General features: G+C 49.7%; 1 protein-coding gene across 1 annotated transcript in view; it reads right to left on the minus strand.

Annotated features, from left to right (window-relative positions):
• LOC116978221 (rho GTPase-activating protein 7-like) overlaps positions 1-18,882 on the minus strand; it is a 36,224-nt gene extending 17,342 nt beyond the window's left edge. Inside the window, 7 exon segments of the mRNA XM_033029211.1 lie at positions 2,844-3,003; positions 5,806-5,976; positions 9,077-10,464; positions 11,759-11,822; positions 14,094-14,175; positions 15,670-15,741; positions 18,604-18,882. Of these exon segments, the coding sequence (XP_032885102.1) occupies positions 2,844-3,003; positions 5,806-5,976; positions 9,077-10,464; positions 11,759-11,822; positions 14,094-14,175; positions 15,670-15,741; positions 18,604-18,616 (1,950 nt within the window). The 5' untranslated portion in view covers positions 18,617-18,882.
• Positions 18,883-26,215: the final 7,333 nt, after the last annotated feature.

Consider the following 26,215-nt stretch of genomic DNA (forward strand, 5'->3'; position numbering starts at 1 on the left):
GGGGGCCGCGCGCAAAGTCCGGCGCCCCGTCCAACTCATGAACCGATGATCGGCCGGAGAAGGAGGGGTGGTGGTGGTGTCGCGGTAAGCGAAGGTCCGAAGGTCGGACAGCTGGCCGGGCTGCCGACACAACCGACGGTAGCCACGGGCGAGACGCTGCTGCTGCTGCTGCTGGCTGCTGCACTCCATGGGCTGCACTACGTCGGGACGGGTGAAGGCGGGGCCCGACGCAGCGCTCTGACCCTACAGTCCCTTCGACCCGAGTAGTAGAGGTCAAATATGGGACAAGGGCGGTCCCGTACGGACAAACCAATTTAGCCAATATACGGGATGTTCCCGGCTAATACGGGGACAGTTGGCAACCCTAGTTGTGAATCTCTCAGTGTTCTAACAACATGGCAACAAGCCATTTGGCCATCGGGTCTACGCCAAACATCGACTCACCTGTTCACATGAGTCTCACTCCCTACGCACTAGGGACAATGTTCACAGAAGCCAACAAACCCGCACGTCTTTGGGATGTGGGAGGAAACCCAGGTGCCTGGAGGAAGCCCATGTGGTCACAGGGAGAATGTACCAACTCCACACAGACAGCATCAGACGGGCCAGGATCGAACCCGGGTCTCTGTTGTTATAAAGCAGCAACTCTCCCTTAAGGTACAGATAGGGTCAGGATTATAATACTTAGGTGTGCGGTGATTTTTATTTTACAAAGCAGGTCGCAGCAACGGCCAACTCAAGGAGCGCTAATATATGTGCAGCGTAGGTTCACGAGATTGATCCCTGGGATGGCGGTACTGTCATATGAGGAATGGCCTACTCCTGCACCTCTTGCCTATGAAACGTTGTAGTTGAGGCAGGTTCTATTGCAAAGTTTAAGAAACATTTGGACAGGCACATGGATAGGACAAGTTTAGAGGGAAATGCAGGCAGGTGGGACTAGTGCAAGGTGGGACATGTTGGCCAGTGCGGGCAAGATGGGCCGAAGAGCCGGTTTCCACGCTGTACGACTCTGAAATGATAATGACCATCAGGTTCCACAGCGGCGCAGCGGTAGAGTTGCTGCCTTACAGCGCCATAGACAGACCCGGGTTCAATCCCACCCTCATATGCCCCCTGTACAGTGTTTGTACGTTCTCTCTGTGACTGTGTGGGATTCCTCCCATTGTCCATAATGTGTAGGTAGGTGCTAGTGTCCGGGGACTGTTGGTTGGCACGGACTTTGCGGGCCCTACCCAGGCTGCATCTCGAAACTCAACTAATCATGGGCTTGGCAAGGACATTTTATTTGCAATTCCACAATCAGCTTATCTTCAGGAGAATACACAACAATAGAAGCCAGTGCACCACGCACCTAAACATCAGTAACTAGCACGATGCAAACCTCAAGGCTGTTCATAGAGTCGCCAACTTCCTCACTCCCAAATAAGGGACAAACGGACAAAATACGGGACAAATTCCCGACGGCAATTCATTGACCGACTCGGCCGTGGCTGGGTGAATGATGAGTTGGCCCCGGGTGCTGGACTGCACACAAAGCCCAGCCGGCAGGGCCAGCTGAGGAGTTTTGGCCCTGGGGGGCCGCGCGCAAAGTCCGGCGCCCCGTCCAACTTATGAACCGATGATCGGCCACGAGAAGGAGGGGTGGTGGTGGTGTCGGCGGTAAGCGAAGGTCCGAAGGTCGGACAGCTGGCCAGGCTGCCGACCGACCGACGGGGCCACGGGCGAGGCGCTGCTGCTGCTGCTGCTGCACTCCATGGGCTGCACTACGTCGGGACGGGTGAGGCGGGGCCGGACGCGGCGCTCCGACCCGACGGCTCTCTCGACCCGAGTAGTAGCGGTCAAATACGGGACAAGGGCGGTCCCGTACGGGACAAACCAATTTAGCCCAATATACGGGATGTCCCGACTAATACGGGACAGTTGGCGACCCTAGTTGTGAATCTCTCCAGTGTTCTTAACAACATGGAAACAAGCCATTTGGCCATCGGGTCTACACCAAACATCGACTCACCTGTTCACATGAGTCTCACTCCCTACGCACTAGGGACAATGTTCACAGAAGCCAACAAACCCGCACGTCTTTGGGATGTGGGAGGAAACCCAGGTGCCTGGAGGAAGCCCATGTGGTCACAGGGAGAATGTACCAACTCCACACAGACAGCATCAGACGGGCCAGGATCGAACCCGGGTCTCTGTTGTTATAAAGCAGCAACTCTCCCTTAAGGTACAGATAGGGTCAGGATTATAATACTTAGGTGTGCGGTGATTTTTATTTTACAAAGCAGGTCGCAGCAACGGCCAACTCAAGGAGCGCTAATATATGTGCAGCGTAGGTTCACGAGATTGATCCCTGGGATGGCGGGACTGTCATATGAGGAAAGATTGAAAAGACTAGGCTTGTATTCACTGGAGTTTAGAAGGATGAGGGGATACTTATAGAGCCATATACAATTATAAAAGACTGGACAAGCTAGATGCAGGAAAAATGTTCCCAATGTTGGGCGAGTCCAGAACCAGGGGCCACAGTCTTAGAATAAAGGGGAGGTCATTTAAGACTGAGGTGAGAAAAGCCTTTTTCACCCAGAGAGTTGTGAATTTGTGGAATTCCCTGCCACAGAGGGCAGTGGAGGCCAAGTCACTGGATGGATTTAAGAGAGAGTTAGATAGAGCTCTAGGGGCTAGTGGAGTCAAGGGATATGGTGAGAAGGCAGGCACGGTTTATTGATTGGGGATGATCAGCCATGATCGCAATGAATGGCGGTGCTGGCTCGAAGGGCCGAATGCACCTATTTTCTATGTTTCTATGCAGTAAAAAAATGCAGGAATAGAACAAAACCAACCTGGTCGAGGCAATGTGACCGCAGGAAACGCATGGCCTGCAGAACCCCTCTTGGCAACGCATGTCCTGTACGCTGGGCGTTGAGCAGCAGAGGTACCCCAAATACCACTCTGTCCTTAAAATCCGGGGCCTTTATCTTCCTGATAAACTTCGGAACAGCCCTAGGGATTCAACCAGACAGCCATTAAAACAATACGGAACGACACACCTGCCACCTGTTCTAGTCCATAGACAGCGAGAGAGTTTTACTGTCACATGTTCTAACAGAGCAATGAAATTCTTACAGTAGCACAAAATAATAAGTGAAAAGGTAGTCTCTCTGTGTACACAGACACACACACACACACACACACTAATATACAGATGCTCCTCGACTTACGATGCTTCGACTTACGATATTTCGACTTTACGATGGTGTAAAAGCCGATACGCATTCAGTAGAGACCGTACTTCAAATTTTGAGTTTTGATCTTTTCCCGGGCTAGCGATATGCGGTACGATACTCTCTCGTGCCGCTGGGCAACATCAGCGAGCCGCAGCTCCCAGTCAGACACGCCATCACTAATGTAGACAACCGATAGTCTACAGCAGGGGTGGGCAACCTTGTTCTGCATAGGGGTCGGGACTCATGTCTGTGAGCGGATGGTGGGCCACATCTATCACGTGTACACACGGATCCCGCCCCGGATGGCAGGCATCAAATCACGTGTTCACAGAAGGTGGATAAAAATGCTGGAGAAACTCAGCGGGTGAGGCAACCTCGTGCAATCCTCGCATGTCTCACCCGCTGAGTTTCTCCAGCATTTTTTGCCTACCTTAGATTTTTCCAGCATCTGCTGTTCTTTCTTAAACGTGTTCGCAGAAGGTGCGCTGCCGTGCCGGCGGCTTTGCGCCGGATGCGGTACATACAGAGCTCGGCGCCCGGCGGGCTGGATGATTTCGGGTTACGGGCCGCGTTCGGCCCGGGGGCCATAGGTTGCCGACCCCTAGTCTACAGTATACTGTGTTGCGAGCATTTTTTGGATACAATGTATTGTGTTTTTACATTGTGTTTTGGGAGGACAGATGGCACAATGGGCTAAGTGTTCGGCTGGCAACCGGAAGGTAGCCGGTTCGAATCCCGCTTGGAGTGCATACTGTCGTTGTGTCCTTGGGCAAGACACTTCACCCACCTTTGCCTGTGTGTGAATGTGTGTGAATGTGTGTGAGTGATTGGTGGTGGTCGAATGGGCTGTAGGCGCAGATTGGCAGCCACGCTTCCGTCAGTCTGCCCCCGGGCAGCTGTGGCTACAGAAGTAGCTTACCACCACCGAGTGTGACTGAGGAGTGAATGAATAATGCGATGTAAAGCGCCTTGAGTATTAGAAAGGCGCTATATAAATCCCATCCATCATTATTATTATTATCCCATCACGTCTCCAAAACGGGGTCATCTGCGTCTCCTGCTTCTGGTGAGGAGAAGAAGAGGAAGGCAATTGTTCCAGGTGAAAATAATTGCCTAGCGTGAAGGCGGAAAGCCAGTAATGGCCATCGTGCACAGTTTAGGACCATCCCTGCTAAACAATCTACACGTGCCGATGTCCCAGTGCCATCTCCCACTATTTTCCAGCCTTATCAGAAGAGAGAGAATGTTAGATAGGCGAGGTGTATTAAATGCGTTTTCGATTTACGATCGGAACGTAACCCCACCGTGCGGAGGAGCAGGTGTAATATAATGTAACATAAACAAACATACATACACACACATAAATATACATTTATATTTTATAGACACACGTGTACATACATAGACACACACACATACATATATACGTATATATACACGCACACACACAGAACAAACAAACAATAATAGTGCAAAAAGGCAAAATCAATGTCAAAGTTCAAGTCTATGTAGTTCAGAGCTTTTTTGGAGTTTGCGATATTTAATAGCCTGATTAGCAATACTGATAACCAAATTTAGTTTTAAATGTTTTAACAAGTTCATCTGAAAACCACACCAGAGAATAATTCTGAACGTCATTTAAAAAATAGTCACCTGTAATCATTTATGTATAAAAATTTCAGAGGGCGAAATGGTGGCACAGCGGTAGAGTTGCTGCTGTACAGCGCTGGCAGCACCAGAGACCCGGGTTCGATCCCGACTACAGGTGCTGTTTGTACGGAGTTTGCACGTTCTCCCCGTGACCTGTGTGAGTTTCCTCACAGTCCAAAGACGTACAGGTTTGTAGGTTAATAAGCTTGGTGTATGTGTAAAATTGTCCCTAGTGCGTGTAGGACAGTGTTAATGTGCGGGGATCGCTGGTCGGTGCGGACTCGGTGTTTCTCTAAACTATTGTGGGATTTAGAAGGCATTGGTCATTCTTAAGAAATATAAAGATTACAGAGGTGACAAAGTTGTCAAATGCTTGGTGTTTGGACAGTTTGGAGTAACTCAGCGGGACAGGCAGCATCTCTGGAGAGAAGGAACGGGCAACGTTTCGGGTTGAGACCCTTCTTTAGACTGATGTCAGGGGAGGGGGTGGGACAGAGATAGAATGTAGGCAGAGACAGTAAGACTAGTGGGAGAACTGGGAAGGGGAAGGGGAAGGAGAGGGAAAGCAAGGGCTATCTGAAGTTAGAGAAGTCAATGTTCATACCGCTGGGGTGTAAGCTACCCAAGTGAAATATGAGGTGCTGTTCCTCCAATTTGCGGTGGGCCTCACTCTGACAATGGAGGAGGCCCAGGACAGAAAGGTCAGATTGGGAATGGGAGGGGGAGTTGAAGAGCTGGGCCACCGGGAGATCAGGTTGGTTAAGACGGACTGAGCGGAGGCGTTCAGTGAAACGATCGCCGAGCCTGCGCTTGGTCTCGGAGGCTAGTTCCTGTTTAGGTCATAATACTATTACAAAACTCAAGTTGCATTCTTTGTTGAACAGCGGCTAAAGAATGTCCATGCGTGCCCTATACATTGGTCGCCTACCAGATCCAGCCCTGCTTGCTGGAGGGGGAGTATTTGTCCATCAGGGCAGTCAGCTTCAGGAGAGCTAGTTTCTGCAGTAGGTTGAGCTGGGCAGCAGATTGGCCATCGATGTGTAGATGGAGGTTCTGATGATTCATGTTCTTCTCACTGGGCCAGCAGTCTCTCCCCCGCCTGCAATGGTTCCAACAAATACAGTAGGCAAACATTCCGTCACAAAGACAAAAAAAGGTGCATAAACAAACCAGTAAATAAACATTACAAACAGAAATGGAATCAAAGATTCTCAGCAATTCAGCAAGACGAAGATTTTTGTCGGTAAAATAAGTCTTTTTCACTTCAAGAAACAAAATGACTCGTCTAATTCTAGTCCACATTCGAGTTGAGGGCCTGTCCCACTTAGACGATTTTTTCAGCGACTGCCGGCGACTGTCATAGTTGTAGCAGGTCGCCGAAAACCCGGAGACTGGACCCCCCCCTACGACAATGTCTATGACAAGCTACCACATAGTCGACCTCAAGCTACGGCAAGCTACCGACAACCGGCAACCCATTAGAACGTCCACCTACGACCACACCTACGTCCGCCCGCGACAAGCTACGACAAGCAACGACCTTGTCGGCGACAACTGAAGACAATTCAGTCGCCGGTTGACGTAGGTAGTCGCCAATGGAATTCACCAAAGTCAGCGCCCGGCGACAACCTACGACAGCACCTACTTCAGGACAAGTCAAGCTACGCTCATTGGCGTCAAGCCCACCGTCGCCGACTGTTGTCCAAAAGTTTTGAACATTTCAAAATCCAGCAGCGACCAGAAAGACGCTACGAATCTTTGGGCGACTGAGGAGACGACTCACGGCCGCACCCCGGCAACCATGTGGTGAGAGCCGGGGCAGGCTCTTTAGACTAGAAATACAAAAAGCTGGAGTAACTCAGCGGGACAGGTAGCATCTCTGGAGAGAAGGAATAGGTGACGTTTCAGGTCGAGACCCTTCTTCTGACTGATGTAGGGGTGGGGGAGGGGGGGGGGGGGAAGAAGAAAGGAAGAGGCGGAGACAGTAGGCTGTGGGAGAGCTGGGAAGGGGAGGGGAAGGAGGGAGAAAGCAAGGACTACCTGAAATTGGAGAAGTCAATGTTCATACCGCTGGGGTGTAAACTGCCCAAGCGAAATATGAGGTGCTGCTCCTCCAATTTGCAGTGGGACTCACTCTGGCCATGGAGGAGGCCCAGGACAGAAAGGTCGGGTTCGGAATGGGAGGGAGAGTTGAAGTGTTGAGCCACTGGTAGATCAGGTTGACAATCTGTCGTCACCATCTACAGTCTTTGAATGATCAGATAAAGCAGTTACCCTTCAGTAAATACCTTGCAAATAGGATTAGTGAAACTTATCATCTTAAGCTGGAAAGCAAGCATAAAGCGGAGGTCAGTTCTAAACCCCTGTATCCAGTGTTCCCCCCCCCCCCCCCCCCACACCACCACCATCCCACCCCTGCCCCCTCAACCGCCCCAACCCACCTCAATCTGACACCAGGTTCAATACAAAGGTAGCCACAAAATGCTGGAGTAACTCAGCGGGGTCAGGCAGCATCTCTGGAGAGAAGGAATAGGTGACGTTTCGGGTAAAGACCCTTCTTCAGATGGTTCAATAATTTGGAGTCAATCTGTTTTTAATGAGTTTAATTATCTCGTGAAGGATCAGCCACAAGTGGGAGGAGAGAAATTAGATAGCGGTCAACAGATTTCTCACACGTCTCCCAGACTGATCAACACTGGATGAAGGGCGCGATGATTGACCATACGATAGGAGTTTGTTTATCTCAGGAGGGAAATTGATCTGGCAACAGTCATAAAAACATTCTGCAGTTGTACAGGGCCCTAGTGAGACCACACCTGGAGTATTGTGTGCAGTTTTGGTCCCCTAATTTGAGGAAGGGCATTCTTGCTATTGAGGGAGTGCAGCGTAGGTTTACAAGGCTAATTCCCGGCATGGCGGGACTGTCATACGCTGAGAGAATGAAGCGGCTGGGCTTGTACACTCTGGAGTTTAGAAGGATGAGAGGGTATCTCATTGAAACATATAAGATTGTTAAGGGTTTGTTTCGGGTCGAGACCCTTCTTCAGACTGAAACATCATCCATTCCTTCTCTCCAGAGATGCTGCCAGTCCCGCCGAGTTACTCCTGCATTTTGTGTCCGTCTTCAATTTAAACCAGCATCTGCAGTTCCTTCCCACAGATTAATTTGGTCTGCAGCTTGCTGCTACTTTTCATTCACCTCTTTGTTTGAATACGGGCATTACATCTGCAGTTTTTTTCCAATTGCCAGCACAACTCAAGAAACTGTAACATTTTAGAAAATCACCATAAATATCATAAACTGGATAAATATCATAAACTGGGTATTCAAATGACGTCATGCGCTCCAGGCGGCTGTGCGGGCGCATGTCAGTCACTTCCGGCCTGTCGCGTAAATGACAGCCCAGTGGGACAGGCCTTTTAGCTTCTCCTATCCATATAGTTAATAACATCGTTAGACCAGTCCGACTCTCCACTGAATAAATTTTATCTCTGAATGCTGTGTTGTCAGCTTCTCCCAGCTAACAACGATCTATTCTATATTTTTCTTGACCGCATCTCCTTTGATGTCTCCGTTTCACACCCCGCACTTCCTTATCTCTGTGTCTCCCTCTCCCTCTGAAGTCTGAAACATAGAACCATAGAAAATAGGAGCAGGAGTAGGCCATTCGGCACTTCGAGCCTGCACCGCCATTCAATATGATCGTGGCTGATCATCCAACTCAGTATCCTGTACCTGCCTTCTCTCCATACCCCCTGATCCCCTTAGCTACAAGGGCCACATCAAACTCCCTTTTAAATATAGCCAATGAACTGGCCTCAACTCCCTTCTGTGAAGAAGGGTCTCGGCCCGAAATGTCACCCATTCCTCCTCTCCCGAGCTGTTGCCGGCCCTGCTGAGTTACTCCAGCATGTTGTGTCTAACTTCAGTTAATAATCAAAAATGAGTGTAGACAAAAGTGCTGGAGAAACTCAGCGGGTGCAGCAGCATCTATGGAGTGAAGGAAATAGGCAAAGTTTCGGGCCGAGACCCAAGGAAATAGGCAATGTTTCGGGCCGAAACCCTTGGGTTTCGGCCCGAAACGTTGCCTATTTCCTTCGCTCCATAGATGCTGCTGCACCCGCTGAGTTTCTCCAGCACTTTTGTCTCCCTTCGATTTTCCAGCATCTGCAGTTCCTTCTTAAACAAAAATGAGTACCTGCTAGGGAGCTTCAGAGATGAGCCGACTCCAGAGTCTCTGTCAAAATGAACGTCTGCGGCATCTAATTCACCGGCCGACTTGTCAGCCACGTTGGGAGTCGTTTCCCCGTGTGCCCTCCCGAGGTGTTTCTCGATCTCCAAGTGGATGTCCTTTGGAGAAGAAGGGTAGGGAGATGTGGAGTCATTCGCAGAGTCCGATTCGCCATCGTCGGAAAACTTCTCTGCCCACTTGGCGACCAGCCCCTGGAGGTCGTTCACGTGGCCCACCACCTCGTCCAACTCCGTGAACACGTCATCATCGTCCCCCAGGCCCGTCCCGTTATCGTCACCCGGGGGAACGCGGCCACCAGGCAGGTTGTCGTAAATGCTCGTCCGATTGTCCAGCGCACCCGGGGGATTCGGCCAGCCGCTCCCGCTGAGCCTCGCCGCCCCGCTCCTCTGGTAACCGTGGAAACTGCCGGTCCTCCAGTTGACCGAGGTGTCGGCCGGTGGGGCCGCGCCGTGCTGGAGGGCTTTGGGGAACGTCCCCGGCTCGTGGCCCCGCGGAACGTGGAAGAGCAGGTGGTCACCTCCGGCTTGGGGACCGCCGTTGTCCCGTTGGTACCCACCGGGCGGCAGGGTGGGATTGACGTTGTCCGGGAACTGCCCGCCTTGGCGAAGCGTTCGGCCTCGCGTCCTCAGGACGGGGCTGGGCGTGCTCACCGCGCTGCTGCTGTTGCCAGACTGGCTGCTGGTGCTGCCGCTGCTGCTGCGGGAGGCTGGCGAAGAGCAGAACAGGTTCTGGACCAGAAGATGCTCCTCCATCTCGGCCAAGCCGATGCAGTTCAAGTTCCTCAGCTTCTCTTGGCCAAAGCCCTCCTGCAGCATGGGATGGCCGATGATCGGCCGCTGCCTGGGGTGGACACCCTTCTTCTGCTGGCCGCAACCTCTCAACCGAAACCCCTCCATCTTCTTCAGCAGACCTTTGGCCTTTGGCTTGGAGGACTTGCCATCGCGGGCGAGAGCAGAGAAGTCACTGGGGGAGGGTGGGCCACTGAAGCAGGGGTCGGCAGACGGTGACTTAGCAGAGGAGCATCTGGAGGAGGTCCGGCTTGGGTCGAAGCCCGAGGCTTGGACGGAGTGCTTTGGCAAGATGGTGGTATCACCAACTCCACCGCTGCTACTACTACTGCTGCTATGGATAGATGACACCTCCTGTATCTCCACCAGCTCCGCGAACATGATCTCGTCGCTGTCCATGGTCTGCAAGCAGGGGCTGCCAGGCAGGGAGAGGCTTCCCGAATGGAACAGTTCGAAGGTCTCCACTCGAGACCACCTCTTGCAGTCCTGCTGAAAGGTCCACTTGTGGCTAATGGCGCAAGGCTCCTCATCTTCAGACTCGTCGCTCTGAACGGGAGGTGGGAGAGAACGGGTGAATTAATAAAGAGAGCAAGAGACCAAAACAGGAGCCATTGGGCATGAATTTAGACTTTGAAACATAGAAACATAGAAAATAGGTGCAGGAATAGGCCATTCGGCCCTTCGAACCTGAACCGCCATTCAATATGATCATGGCTGACCATCCAAATCAATATCCCATACCTGCCTTCTCTCCATACCCCCTGATCCCTTTAGCCACAAGGGCCACATCTAACTCCCTCTTAAATCCAGCCAATGAACTGGCCTCAACTACCTTCTGTGGCAGAGAATTCCACAGATTCACCACTCTCTGTGTAAAAAATGATTGCCCCGTACACTAACATACACACACTAGGAACAATTTAAAAAGCCAATTAACCTACAAAAACCTGTACAATTTTCGAGTTTGGGAGGAAACTGGTGCAATAGACAATAGGTGCAGGAGTAGGCCATTCGGTCCTTCGAGCCAGCACTGCCATTCACTGGGATCATGCTGATCCTCCACAATCAGTACCCCGTTCCTGCCTTCTCCCCATATCCCCTGACTCCGCTATCTTCAAGAGCTCTATCTAACTCTCTCTTGAGGCAGAGAATTCCACAGACTCACCACTCTCTGTGTGAAAAAGTGTTTCCCCGTCTTCGTTCTAAATGGCTTGCCCCTTATTCTTAAACTGTGGCCCCTGGTTCTGGACTCCCCCAACATCGGGAACATGTTTCCTGCCTCTAGCGTGTCCAAACCCTTAATAATATTATATGAATCAATAAGATCCCCTCTCATCCTTCTAAACTCCAGAGTGTACAAGCCCAGCCGCTCCATTCTCTCAGCATCTTCTGACAGTCCCGCCATCCCAGGAATTAACCTTGTAAACCTACGCTGCACTCCCTCAATAGCAAGAATGTCCTTCCTCAAATTTGGAGACCAAAACTGCACACAATACTGCAGGTGTGGTCTCACCGGGGCCCTGTACAACTGCAGGAAAAAAAGCCCACACAGGTCACGGGGAGAACGCACAAACTCCGTACACACAGCACCTGTAGTCAGGATCGAACCCGGGTCTCTGGCGCTCTGAGGCAGCAACTCTACCGTGGTCCATGACATTCCCATCCTGAGAAAAAAGGTTCTGAATGTCTACCCTGTCTCTGCCTCTTCAACTTAATTGCATCATTATGTACATGAACCTCACGGGGGGGGGGTCTCAGATTTTCATATAGATCTTGATTGTATATTAATAAAACAATGTTTAATTCTCCAAACACTGTAGTGTGTGTGGTTGCAACTTACCTTTTTCCTATCTCGAACAATTTCCAGTTTCATCATTGCACATTTGTTCAGCGTTTTCAATCGTCTGTAAGAAGGCAAAAGTACCAGTGACTCCATGTTCTGCAAATATTACCGTGGCAATGGTTTAGGGCACATGTTATCCATCTTCACATTGATCTATTTACCTAACCTACACATAGAACTGAAAGTAAACAAAAATGCTGGGGAATAAACCTGTCCCATCCATGTACCTGTCTAAATGTTTCTTAAACGTTGCGATAGTCCCAGCCTCAATTATCACCTCCGGCAGCTCGTTCCATACACCCACCACTCTCTGTGTAAAAAAAGTTACCCCTCAGTTTTCTATTAAATCTTTCCTCCCCCCAACCTTAAACCTATATCCTCTGGTTCTCGATTCCCCTACTCTGGGCGTCCACCTGATCTATTTCTCCCTTGATTTTATACACCTCTATAAGATCCCCCTCATCCTACTGCGCTCCAAGGAAAAGAGTCCCAGCCTGCTCAACCTCTCCCGATAGCTCACACCCTCTAGTCCTGGCAACATCCTCATAAATTTTCTCTGCTCCCTTTCCCAGCCGGCAAGTGGGACTAATGTAGGAGGACCTTGGTTGTCATGGACGCGTTGGGCCGAAGGGCCTGTTTCCGTGCTGTGTGACTCTGCGACTCTAGGTGGAGCCAAGTCGTCCAGAATTCTTCTGCACCTCGATACAGGTGAGAATAAACTAAACTGACTAACCAAGCCTCAGAAAGCTAAGATTGAGGACTGCTGCAGAGCAGTTTTATAAGTTGATTCTGTGAATGAACCCTCAGGAAGATGGATGCCAAATTCCTGCTTCCATTTAATTTCGGCTTGCAAAAGGCTCTCATGCATTTCATTCATACTTGGATCCGATCCTTGACGTGGAACATCAGCCGGCTAACCGAGTTGTTTACACAAGTGGTTGATGGCATTGATAGGTTCCAGAGGCATTTAATGACCTAAACATAATTAGAATCCAGCTGAAATGCCATTATGGTTATTGAATAATATTCAAGTATAATTGCTCGCACTCTTGTGAGAAAGTTCTATTAAGAGCATTTTTTTGTGGTAATTGACAATAGACAATAGACAATAGGTGCAGGAGTAGGCCATTCGGCCCTTCGAGCCAGCACCGCCATTCAATATGATCATGGCTGATCATCTCCAATCAGTACCCCGTTCCTGCCTTCTCCCCATATCCCCTGACTCCGCTATCTTTAAGAGCCCTATCTAGCTCTCTCTTGAAAGCATCCAGAGAACCTGCCTCCACCGCCCTCTGAGGCAGAGAATTCCACACTCACAACTCTCTGTGAGAAAAAGTTTTTCCTCGTCTCCGTTCTAAATGGCTTACTCCTTATTCTTAAACTGTGGCCCCTAGTTCTGGACTCCCCCAACATCGGGAACATGTTTCCTGCCTCTAGTGTGTCCAAACCCTTAACAATCTTATGTTTCAATAAGATGCCCTCTCATCCTTCTTCTAAACTCATGGAAGACCTCATTCTAAACTCATTCTTCTAAACTCCAGCGCGTACAGGCCCAGTGCCTTCAAACACTCAACATATGTTAACCCAATCATTCCTGGGATAGTTCTCGTAAGCCTTCTCTGGACCCTCTCCAGAGCCAGCACATCCTTCCTCATATACGGTGCCCAGTAGTTTAGGCAGCATCTGCGGAGGGAATGGATAGGCGATGTTTCGGGTTGGGACCTGAAGAAGGGCGAGGACATGAAACGCTGTATTGCCAATTCCCTCCACAGATGCTGCCTGGCCTTTGGGGTTTTGCTCAAGATTCCAGTATCTTCAGTTCATTGTATCCCCATAGGAATTCTGCCTTACCAATGACCCATTTTCAGCATGGGAACACAGACACAGAGTGCTGGAGTAACTCAGCGGGTCAGGCAGCATCTGTGGAGAACATGTAGCTTTGACTCATGGGTCGTTTTCAGACTGTGTTCTTCTGGTTCAGTGTGTAGGAAGGAACTGCAGATTCTCGTGTACACCAACGATAGAGTAACACTGGAGTATACAAAGGGGCGTGCAGCATCTCTGGATAGAAGTAATGGGTGACATTTCGGGTCGAGATCATTCTTCAGACTGAAGAAGGGTCTCGACCCAAACCATCACCCATTGCTTCCACCCAGAGATGCTGCCTGGCCCGCCGAGTTACTCCAGCATTTTGTGTCCATTTTCCGGTTCAATGTTCCCCTGTTCAACCACCTGCAGTTGCAGATACTGTTCAATATCCACTCCATTGTGTGGGAAGAAATGAAAAGATCCATTTGGAATGATGCCATTGAGGTCTAAGGAATGGTCTTACCTGCACAGAGATTCTATGGCATCCGTGTCTAAAAATTCATGGTCATTCTTCACCACTTCAATATCAACGGGGAACTGCAATGCTGTGAAGAAAGAAATGTGAATGAATGATCAAACGGTGCAAATAATAGACAATAGGTGCAGGAGTAGGCCATTCGGCCCTTCGAGCCAGCACCGCCATTCAATGTGATCATGGCTGATCATCCACAATCAGTGTATCCCGTTCCTGCCTTCTCCCCATATCGCCTGACTCCACTATCTTCAAGAGCCCTATCTAGCTCTCTCTTGAAAGTTTCCAGAGAACCGGCCTCCACCGCCCTCTGAGGCAGAGAATCACACAGACTCACCACTCTCTATGTGAGAAAGGTGTTGAACAAAGATGAGCTGCACAAATAAAAGACGGACAGGTTCGCGGACAGGAAAGGTGCAGAGAGACATGAGCCAAATGCAGGGAGAAGAGACAAGATGAAATGGGACACCTTGGTCAGCATGACTGAGTTGGGCTGAAGGGCCTGCTTCTGTACGGTATCGCTCTACAGCACTAATTAAAGTCACTGGGTTTTATTCTCGAGTGGGACGTGGTCACACGTGGGAGTCTTATACCGAGATCCGAGGATTAAGACATATTGAGAGGAACAGAATTAGGCCATTCGGCCCATCAAGTCTGCTCCGCCATTCAATCACGGCTGATCTATCTCTCCCTCTCAACCCCAATTCTCCTGCCTTATCCCCGTTAACCCGTGACACCCGTATTAATCAAGAATCTGTCAATCTCTGTAGATTTATGATTTAGAAAGGGAGTCGAAGGTTTACGGGGGAGAAGACAGGAGAATGGGTTTGAGAGGGAAAAATAGATCAGCCACGATCAGCGATCACCCCGTCCAGTAGTTTTATCCCACACACGCAAGGGACAATTTACACAAACCAATTAACCCTACAAACCCGCACGTCTTTGGCGCGTGGGAGGAAACCTGGGCACCCGGGGAAAACCCACTCAGGTCACGGGGAGAACGTACAAACTCCGTACAGTTTGCACCCACAGTCAGGTTGGAACCCGGGTCTCTGGCGCTGTGAGGCGGCAAATCTACCGCTGCGCCACCGTGCTGCCCTTTGTTTAAGCAAATCAGTTCTATTAATGTTTAAACCAAATAATTTATTATTAATGTTTAATGCTTTATGTGTCATTCCCAACTGTCACTGTATGTCACGTTGTCACTTGCGGGTGGAGCACCAAGGCAAATTCCTTGTATGTGAATACTTGGCCAATAAATTTATTCATTCATTCATTCTAATGATTTTGACACAATCCCACAGCCACAATAAACAAGGTCGTAGGGGGTCGTAGGTAGGTCGTAGCAGGCCGTTTTTCTAGCCTGATGAAAAATGTCCACAAGTAAAAAAGGTTGTGAATTAGGTCGTGAAAGTGGGACAGACCCATAACAGAACTAGTCACAAGTTGCTGGAGTAACTCAGCGGGAGAGGCAGAATTTCAGGGGAGAAGGTATGGGTGACGTTTCGGATCTGCCACCTACTAAGATATACAGAAGACTTAGCAGCGAACACACAACCTGCCTTACCTTCAAACAGCTGGGGGTACTGGGGAAATCCAGCAGCTCGGAGCCAGTCGCAGGCGTCTTTTGCTTCAATCTCTGAGGGGCAAAGGAGAGAAGATGTCAGCGTTTGTTCCACGATGTTGTCCACCTTTATTAGATAGGGCCATGGAATATTCAGAGTTGGCAAGTCTTGACGTGACATCGCGGCAACAGGATAAGACACACATGGAGAATGTACAGACTCTGTACAGAGAGCGCCCTTGGTCGGGATCGAACCTGGGTCTCTGGCGCTGAGAGGCAGCAACTCGCCCGCTGCACCACCGCGACGCTTATTGTTTATGAGTGATCAATAATTAGTGGCACCATTAGTCACAGGTGTCGGGGATTATGGGGAGAAGGCGGGAGGCTGGGGTTGAGAGGGAAAGATAGATCAGTCATGATAGAATGGCGAAGTAGACTTGATGGGTCGAATGGCCTAACTCTGCTCCTGTCACTTATGACCTGAACAACCTTCTAAGAACATGGAATAATACAGACACAGAGTGCTGGAGTAACTCAGCGGGTCAGGCAGCACCTGTGGAGAACATGGATAGGTGACGTTTCACAGAGTGCTGGAGTAACAGCGGGTCAGGCAGCATCTGTGGAGAACATGGATAGGTGACGTTTCAGGTCGAGACCCTTCGTCAAACCCGACACATCACCCATCCTTTTTCTCCGGAGATGCCGCCTGACCCGCTGAGTTACTCCAGAACTTTGTGCCCATCTTCGGTATAAGCTGAATTTGTAGTGACATAGGTACCCAAAAGTGCTGGAGAAACTCAGCGGGTGCAGCAGCATCTATGGAGCGAAGGAAATAGGCAACGTTTCGGGCCGAAACCCTACTTCAGACTGATAGTGACATACCCAAGAGCAAATTGCACGCCAACAGTCGCACGCCCGCGTTCACCAGCCAAAATGTGTTTAAAAAAATAATAATTATTCATTAAAATATGGCAATCAATAATTTGCCGTGCTATTTTTAAGTCCTATCTAGCTCTCTCTTGGAAGCATCCAGAGAACCGTTGTGAGTCTGTGGAATTCTCTGCCTCAGAGGGGCAGTGGAGGCTGGTTCTCTGGATACGTTAAAGAGAGAGCTAGATAGGGCTTTTAAAGATAGCGAAGTCAGGGGATATGGGGAGGAGGCAGGAATGGGCCACTGATTGTGGATGATCAGTCATCATCACATTGAATGGCGGTGCTGGTTCGGAGGGCCGAATGGCCTACTCCTGCACCTATTGTCTATTGTTTAAAGAATGAGTGAATTGATCGATGGTTAGCATGGACTCGATGGGCCAAAGGGCCCCGTTTCCACGCTGTATCTCCAAACCAGGAAACGGAATCCTTCCCACCCCATTGCATTAACTTTGATCACTCAGATTCACTAAAAACAACAATGTGAATTTAGAGAAAGGAATATTTTAGGTGCTCATGCATTGCAGGGGAAAGAAACACAGAACAGGAAGTTCGGCCCTTAGAACCTCGGGCTAATTTGACCTAATGGGTCTTTAGGGTTTGATATTTGCTGGACAATACGTCTCCTCGCAACAAATAATCAGGAGAGCTGGCAGCATTTGAAAGCTCGGCAGGGCTGCCCGTGACTCCGACTGCAGCGCACACAGATCCAATCACTCTTATCTAGCATCTACTGGAGCCGGGGACTGCTTGATTGAGCAGCAATGTCTGTCTCCAGAGAGCAGCAGTTTACCACACACATGCACGTCCTGAACTCCCAGGCACAACACCCTCCCATGTCGGCGACACACCCATGGCTTTTAGACAATAGACAATAGGTGCAGGAGGAGGCCATTTGGCCCTTCGAGCCAGCACCGCCATTCAATGTGATCATGGCTGATCATCCCCAATCACAATCCTGCCTTCTCTCCATATCGCCTGATTCCGCTATATTTAAGAGCTCTATCTAACTCTCTTGAAAACATCCAGAGAACCGGCCTCCACCGCCTTCCGAGGCAGAGAATTCCACAGACTCACCACTCTCTGTGTGAAAAGGTTTTTGCTCATCTCCGTTCTAAATTGCTTACCCCTTATTCTTAAACTGTGGCCCCTGGTTCTGGACTCCCCCAACATCGGGAACATGCATCCTGCCTCCAGCGTGTCCAAACCCTGAATAATCTTACAGGTTTCAATAAGATCGCCCTCTCATCCTTCTAAATTCCAGAGCATACAAGCCCAGGGATAGATGCATTTTTGATCAGTGCGGGTGTCAGGGGTTACGGAGAGTGTACACCGCCCTCTGAGGCAGAGAATTCCACAGACTCACAACTCTCTGTGAGAAAAAGTGTTTCCTCGTCTCCGTTCTAAATGGCTTACCCCTTATTCTTAAACGGTGTGGCCCCTGGTTCTGGACTCCCCCAACATCGGAAACACGTTTCCTGCCTCCAGCGTGTCCAAGCCCTTAACCCACAACTCTCTGTGAGTCCGATCTTTTAAAACCTTCCTTCCACACTTCTGACCCATTGCAGCACACAAACCCGCTAACAGACTGGAGAAGGGACCAACACTGCTCTTTGGAAAGTCATCATTTTCAATTTCAACAAAGTGCGTTGAGGTAATAGGTTCATTGGCTTAAGAAATGTAAAAAATGACCAGTATAAATTGTCCAACAGCCAGTATTGTCCCTGGTGGGCTTCGGATGTGATGGCCACAAGGTCCAAATACTCATGTAATCCCCTCTCTAAAGCTCTCACGCCCCCCCCCCCCCCCCCCTACCCTTTAATGGACTAAGTCTATTTTAAATCAACCCAGATGTGTTAAAAAAATTGTCGCGTAAAAAATGCCCCCGATCCCCACCACAAGTCATTCAGTGAATTGTGTTTCAAAAGCAGCGACTCTCTGCAAGATCACAAATGGCAACACTTCATGTAACAAACAGCGTGCTGAATGAAGAGAGGCCACACTCACGTTTGGTGATCATCTTATTTCCAGGACCGCAGCTAAAACGGTGGCAGAGCCTTGCACTTTGCACCAGGGCTTCACTTCAAGTTTCTCTTCTCCCCCCTTTCTCACTCTCCCTCTCTCTCCTGGCATTCACGCCTCTCCTGCTTCCCATCTCACTGCGATCGGAGGAGGTTTCTCGCATTCCACAAATGAGCGCTCTTCCTTTCACGCAAGGCCACAGCTATGTGGTCCCTTGCCACAGCACGGCGTTGCTCATGGGCTCGGTCCACAGCTGGGAGGGGACGTGTGAGTCTATACCAGTGCTCTCCCACTCACACTTTCCACCCCCATTCAGGCCCAGAGTTACAGCCTGCTGTCAAATGTTAAAGTGTACACCCCCTGCCTTTGTGAATGTCCAGAAAATCACACCCAGCTGTCACTGCAGAGATAACACTTCCTGCTGACAAATGTGGATAATATTAATTCAGTAATATGAGGCAGAAACTATTATAGTTTGTACTATTATTGTTTGTGTTTTTATACACTGGACATTTTATATGTTCAGTATTATGGTGTTTACAAAGGATTATCTGTTGGGCTATGGGTCGCCAACTTTCTCACTCCCAAATAAGGGACAAGAGGCAAATTGGGCTAAATTGGTTTGTCCCATACGGGGCCGCCCTTGTCCCGTATTTGACCGCTACTACTCGGGTCGAGGGGACTGTCGGGAAGGAGCGGCGCGTCCGGCCCCGCCTCACCCCGTCCCGACGTAGTGCAGCCCATGGAGTGCAGCAACAGGTCCTCGCCCGTGGCCCCGTCGGTCGGTCGGCAGCCCGGCCAGCTGTCCGACCTTCGGACCTTCGCTTACCGCCGACACCACCACCACCACCCCTCCTTCTCACGGCCGATCACCGGTTCATCAATTGGAGGGGGCGCCGGACTTTGCCAAAACTCCTCAGCTGGCCCGCCGGCTGGGCTTTGTGTGCAGTCCAGCACCCGGGCCAACTCATCATTCACCCAGCCACGGCCGAGTCGGTCAACGAATTGCCGTCGGGAATTTGTCCCGTATTTTGACCTTTTGCCCCTTATATTTGGGAGTGAGAAAGTTGGCGACCCTGGCTAAGAGAGATCGCTGGTGTAGGATTTAATTCCACGTGCAAACACATGGAATGTTGGTGTTCTCCCAAAGTCACTGGCAGCCTGGATTTGCAATTGTAATGGGGAACGCAGCCTAGTAGCACAATCACAGCTGCTAATGTTTGAGACACACAGCTGGGAAGCCAGGGTTAACATTCCATCACCGCTATAGTTGCTGGAGAATTTCTCCGAGCTGTGGAAAAAAATGCATTGGAAACCACTTGATTGATTGATTGAAATATACAGCATGGAAGCAGGCCCTTCAGCCCATCAGACACCCACTTACACTAATCCCACACAAATCCCTTTATTATTCAGCTCATATTCTCATCCAATCCCCCCCACACATTCCACCATCCACCTTACCCACGAGGGTTAGAAACATAGAAAATAGGTGCAGGAGTAGGCCATTCGGCCCTTCGAGCCTGCACCGCCATTCAATATGATCATGGCTGATCATCCAACTCAGTATCCTGTACCTGCCTTCTCTCCATACCCCCTGATCCCTTTAGCCACAAGGGCCACATCTAACTCCCTCTTAAATATAGCCAATGAACTGGCCTCAACTACCTTCTGTGGCAGAGAATTCCACAGATTCGCCACTCTCTGTGTAAAAAATGATTTTCTCATCTCGGTCCTAAAAGATTTCCCCCTTATCCTTAAACTGTGACCCCTTGTTCTGGACTTCCCCAACATTGGGAACAATCTTCCTGCATCTAGCCTGTCCAACCCCTTAAGAATTTTGTACGTTTCTATAAGATCCCCCCTCAATCTTCTAAATTCTAGCGAGTACAAGCCGAGTCTATCCAGTCTTTCTTAATATGAACGTCCTGCCATCCCAGGAATCAGTCTGGTGAACCTTCTCTGTACTGCCTCTTTACAACAGTAATTAACCTCGCGACCAGCACATCTTTGGGAAGTGGGAGGTAACCAGATTTCCTTTGCTCCATAGATGCTGCTGCACCCGCTGAGTTTCTCCAGCATTTTTGTGTACCTTCGATTTTCCGGCATCTGCAGTTCCTTCTTAAATAAATAGATAGTAGTTCAGGACTGCTCCCTAGTTGTGGTGGGTTGATTCTGTGTTATCCCAATTTCTCATCCACTCCCTGCACACTAGGAGCAATTTGCAGAGGGCCAATTAACTTACAAACCCGCACGTCTTTGGGACTTGGGAGCTGACTGGAGGACCCTTGCAAACGCTAATCAGCTTGCGTTTTGTTTTAGCATTAAAAAAACAGCAGTGTATAATTAGCTTAGTTTAGAGATACTGCGTCAAAACAGGCCCTTCGGCCCACCGAGTCCATGCCGACTGGTGATTCTATTCTGTGCTACATATAACCATATAACAATTACAGCACGGAAACAGGCCATCTCGGCCCTTCTAGTCCGTGCCGGACACTTATTTTCCCCTAGTCCCATCTACCTGCACTCAGACCATAACCCTCCATTCCTTTCCCGTCCATATACCTATCCAATTTATTTTTAAATGATAAAATTGAACCTGCCTCCACCACTTCCACTGGAAGCTCATTCCACACAGCTACCACTCTCTGAGTAAAGAATTGGGGATAATTTATAGATAATTAACCTACAAACACGCACGTCTTTGGAGTGTGGGAGGAAACCGGGGTGCCTGGAGAAAACCCACGTGGTCTCAGGGAGAACGTACAAACTCCGTACAGACTGCAGCCGTAGTCAGGATCGAACCCGGTTCTCTGGCGCTGTGAGGCAGCAGTTCTACCCGCTGCGCCACATGGGAAATGCAATGAGTCGGGAGAAGGCTGGAGCCAATGACAAATGTCACCAGCAGACAGCGTGAAACTTAGACACATCCGTGGATAATCGAGCTCATCCACTTAGCTACTTCTCTGTAACAAAACCTTTGCAGAGAGAGAGAGAAGAAAACAGCACAGCTGCCCAGCCAGGAGTATTTGTTATTGTTCACGATCAGATCACTTTCCAAGCGCTAATCTCCATGGATCAGCCAGTCACACGGGCCAGCTGCACAGTTGGCCAACATCATGTCAGTCCATCTGTCTCTCCAGGCACCTGTCACCTCCAGAGGCTGATGTATAAAAGAGAGACACAGTGCTAGAGTAACTCAGCGGGACGGGCAGCATTGCATCGGTGACAATAGGTGCAGGAGTAGGTCATTCGGCTCTTCGACCCAGCAGCGCTATTCAATGTGATCATGGCTGATCATCCCCAATCAGTACCCCGTTCCAGCCTTCTCCCCATATCCCCTGACTCCGCTATCTTCAAGAGCTCTCTCTTGAAAGTAGAAACATAGAAACATAGAAAATAGGTGCAGGAGGAGGCCATTCGGCCCTTCGAGCCAGCATCACCATTCATTGTGATCATGGCTGATCATCCCCAATCAATAACCCGTGCCTGCCTTCTCCCCATATCCCTTGATTCCACTAGCCCCTAGAGCTCTATCTAACTCTCTCTTAAATCCATCTAGACAATTGGCTCCACCGCCCTCTGTGGCAGGGAATTCCACAAATTCACAACTCTGTGTGAAAAAGTGTTTCTTCATCTCCATTCTAAATGGCTTACCCCTTATTCTTAAACTGTGGCCCCTGGTTCTGGACTCCCCCAACATCGGGAACATGTTTCCTGCCTCTAGCGTGTCCAAACCCATAATAAACTTATATGTTTCAAAAAGATGCCCTCTCATCCTTCTAAATTCCAGAGCATACAAGCCCAGCCGCTCCATTCTCTCAGCATATGACAGTCCCGCCAGCCTGGGAATTAAACTCGTGACCCTACGCTGCACTCCCTCAATAGCAAGAATGTCCTTCCTCGAATTTTGGGAAGTGGATGAGCTCGGAAACCCGAAACGTCACCCATTCCTCCTCTCCAGAGATGCTGCCAGTCCCGCTGAGTTACTCTAGCATTTAGTGTCTATATCCTCCATGGCCAGACACCACACAGAGCGTGAACATGATTCAATCAATCCAAGATAGCTTCAAATTCCCTCCCAGGAGGTGAAAGGATAAGGTGCTGACCAAATACACAATTCAGCCACAGTTCCCGTTTGTGTATTTAATGGAAAGATGAAAAACTGTGAGGTAATCATTAATTGAGACACAATAGACAATAGACAATAGGTGCAGGAGTAGGCCATTCAGCCCTTCGAGCCAGCTCCGCCTTTCAATGTGATCATGGCTGATCATCCCCAATCAGTACCCCGTTCCTGCCTTCTCCCCATATCCCCTGACTCCGCTATTTTTAAGAGCCCTATCTAGCTCTCTCTTGAAAGCATCCAGAGAACCGGCCACCACCGCCCTCTGAGACAGAGAATTCCACATGAGGTAATACATGATGTTTGGCCAAAAAAAACACATATTGGTTCACATTCAATGTTTAAGAAGGAACTGCAGATGCTGGAAAAATCGGGTAGCCAAAAATGCTGGAGAAACTCAGCGGGTAAGGCAGCATCTGTGGAGCGAAGGACTAGGCCAGGTTTCAGGTCGAGAACCCTTAGTCTGAAGAAGGGCCTCGACACGAAATGTCGCCTATTCCTTCGCTCCATAGATGCTGCCTCACCCGCTGAGTTTTTCCAGCATATTTGTCTACCTTCGGTGTTAAATGGGATACTTTGAGGCAAGGAAATGTATAATTTCAAGTATTGATGGCAAATGATGTACATAAAATCAAGAGAAGAATAGATTGGGTGGATGCACAGAGTCTCTTACCCGGAGCAGGGGAATCGAGGACCAGAGGACATAGGTTCAAGGTGAAGGAGAAAAGATTTAATATGGAATCTGAGGGGTAACTTTATCTCATAAAGGGTGGTGAACAAGCTGCCAGAGGAGGTAGTTGAGGCAGGGACTATCCCAACGTTTAAGAAACAGTTGGACAGGTACATGGATAGGACAGGTTTGGAGGGATATGGGCCAGGCGTAGGCAGGTGAGACTAGTGCAGCTGGGACATTGTTGGCCGGTGTGGGCGAGTTGGGCCGAAGGGCCTGTTTCCACACTGTATCACTCTACGACTCTATGATATTGCAAACTAAAGATCAAATTACAGAAACATGGACAAGTCCCCTTGGGTCGTGATTCACAGTTTGGGTAGACAGAACAGCCAAAACGATTCAATTATTGTTCTGTATAATAGTCAAGACAAACTATTAGGGGCCAGACTACTGCACGTTTCACTTGAGGAATGTCTCCAAGTGTTCTTGCAGCCAATAATGTGATGTTTGACGTCACTGTTGCCATGGGGGTCCCACGGCAGCTGACGATGGCTGGAGTGTGGCCGGGACCAAATAAATCAAAAACTGATCTAGAAATTTAGGACAGCTCGGTGGCGCTGCGATAGGGCAGTGAACCAGGGGCCACACAGTTTAAGAATAAGGGGGAAGCCATTTAGAACGGAGACGAGGAAACACTTTTTCACACAGAGAGTTGTGAGTCTGTGGAATTTCTCTGCCTCAGAGGGCGGTGGAGGCTGGTTCTCTGGATGCTTTCAAGAGAGAGTTAGATAGGGCTCTTAAAAATAGCGGAGTCAGGCGATATGGGGAGAAGGCAGGAACGGGATACTGATTGTGGATGATCTGGCCGTGCTGGCTTGAAGGGCCGAATGGCCTACTCCTACACCTATTGTCTATTGTCACACTGCGCCAGAGACCCGTGTTCGATCCCGACTACGGGTGCTGTCTGTGCGGAGTTTGCACGTTCTTCCCGTGACCGGCGTGGGTTTCCTCCGGGTGCTCCGGTTTCCTCCCACATCCCAAAGACGTACGTGTCTGTAGGTTAATTGGCTTCTGCAAATTGTTCCTAGTGCGTTGGAAAGTGTTTGTGTACGGGGTGATTGCTGGTCGGCGTGGACCCGGTGGGCCGAAGGGCCTATTTCCATGCTGTACCTCTGAACCAAACTGTACATGCGCACGGTAAAACTTAGGGAGTCAGAGAGCCATGCAGCACAGAGTCAAGCCCTTCAGCACAAATTGTCCATGGTGACAAAGATGTCCCATCTAAGCTCGTCCCACCACCCATATCCCTCCAATACTCTCTTACTATGCACCTGTGTAACCTCCTCTGGAAGCTCGTTCCATGCACCCATCACCCAGGGTGTGGACAAAGCTACCCCTCAGGTTCGTTCCCCTGAAATCTTTCCCCTCTCACCTGAAACCTATGTCCTCTCGTTTTTGATCCCCCTAATCTGGGTACAAGACTCCGTGCATTCAGGTAACCCACATTGGACAGAGTGGTTCAGCTCACCTGCGCAGGCCAAGTCAGTGAGTATTTTTAAAGGCAGAGATTGACAGATTCTTGATTGGAAAGGTCATCACAGAGATTGTGGAGAAAGCAGGAGAATGGGGTTTGTGAGGGGACGATCGATCAGCCACGATTGAAGGGCGGAGTTGACTCGATGGGCCGAATGGCCTAATTCTGCTCCTAGAACCTATGAACATGCCCCATCTGCACATGTCCCATTTTCCTGTGTTTGACCCATATCCCCCTCTAGCTTTCCTATCCATGTACCTGTTCAAATGTCTTATAAATGCTGTTATAGTGCCTGCCTCAACTACCTCCTCTGGCAGCTCGTTCCATACACCTACCACCCTCTGAGTGAAAATGTTACCCCTCTGGTTAGCATTCAATATTATCCCTCTCATCTTACACCGACATCCAGCCTATTCTCTGGTAAGTAAGTATATGGTGCTGGCTCGAAGGACCGAATGGCCTACTCCTGCATCTATGGTCTAATGGCCAGAACATTGGTGATAAATCAGTCTGAAGAAAGATCCCAGCTGAAACCTATTCAAAATACAGTCTCCTATCCATGTTCTCCAGAGATGCTGCCTGACCCGCTGAGTTACACCAGCACTCTGTGAAACGTCACCTATCCATGTTCTCCACAGATGCTGCCTGACCCGCTGAGTTACTCCAGCACTCTGTGAAACGTCACCTATCCATGTTCACCACAGATGCTGCCTGACCCGCTGAGTTACTCCAGCACTTTGTGAAACGTCACCTATCCATGTTCACCACAGATGCTGCCTGACCCGCTGAGTTACTCCAGCACTCTGTGTGGGTTTTTTTTAAAGAAAGATAAATCTCTTAGACCCAGTGTTCAAGCAGGAACTGCAGATGCTGGAAGATCGAAGGTACACAAAATTGCTGGGGAAACTCAGCGGGTGCAGCAGCATCTATGGAGCGATGGAAATAGGCGACGTTTCGGGCCGAAACCCTTCTTCAGACTGATGGGGGGGTGGGGGGGAGAAGGAAGGAAAAGGGGAGGAGGAGGAGCCCGAGGGCGGGCGGATGGGAGGATGGGAGGAGACAGCTAGAGGGTTAAGGAAGGGGAGGAGACAGCAAGGACTAGCAAAATTGGGAGAATTCAATGTTAATGCCATCCGGACGCAAGGTCCCCAGACGGAATATGAGGTGCTGTTCCTCCAATTTCCGCTGTTGCTCACTCTGGCAATGGAGGAGACCCAGGACAGAGAGGTCGGATTGGGAATGGGAGGGGGAGTTGAAGTGCTGA

This window comes from Amblyraja radiata, chromosome 11, assembly GCF_010909765.2.
Source record: "Amblyraja radiata isolate CabotCenter1 chromosome 11, sAmbRad1.1.pri, whole genome shotgun sequence".
NCBI classification, from domain to species: domain Eukaryota; kingdom Metazoa; phylum Chordata; class Chondrichthyes; order Rajiformes; family Rajidae; genus Amblyraja; species Amblyraja radiata.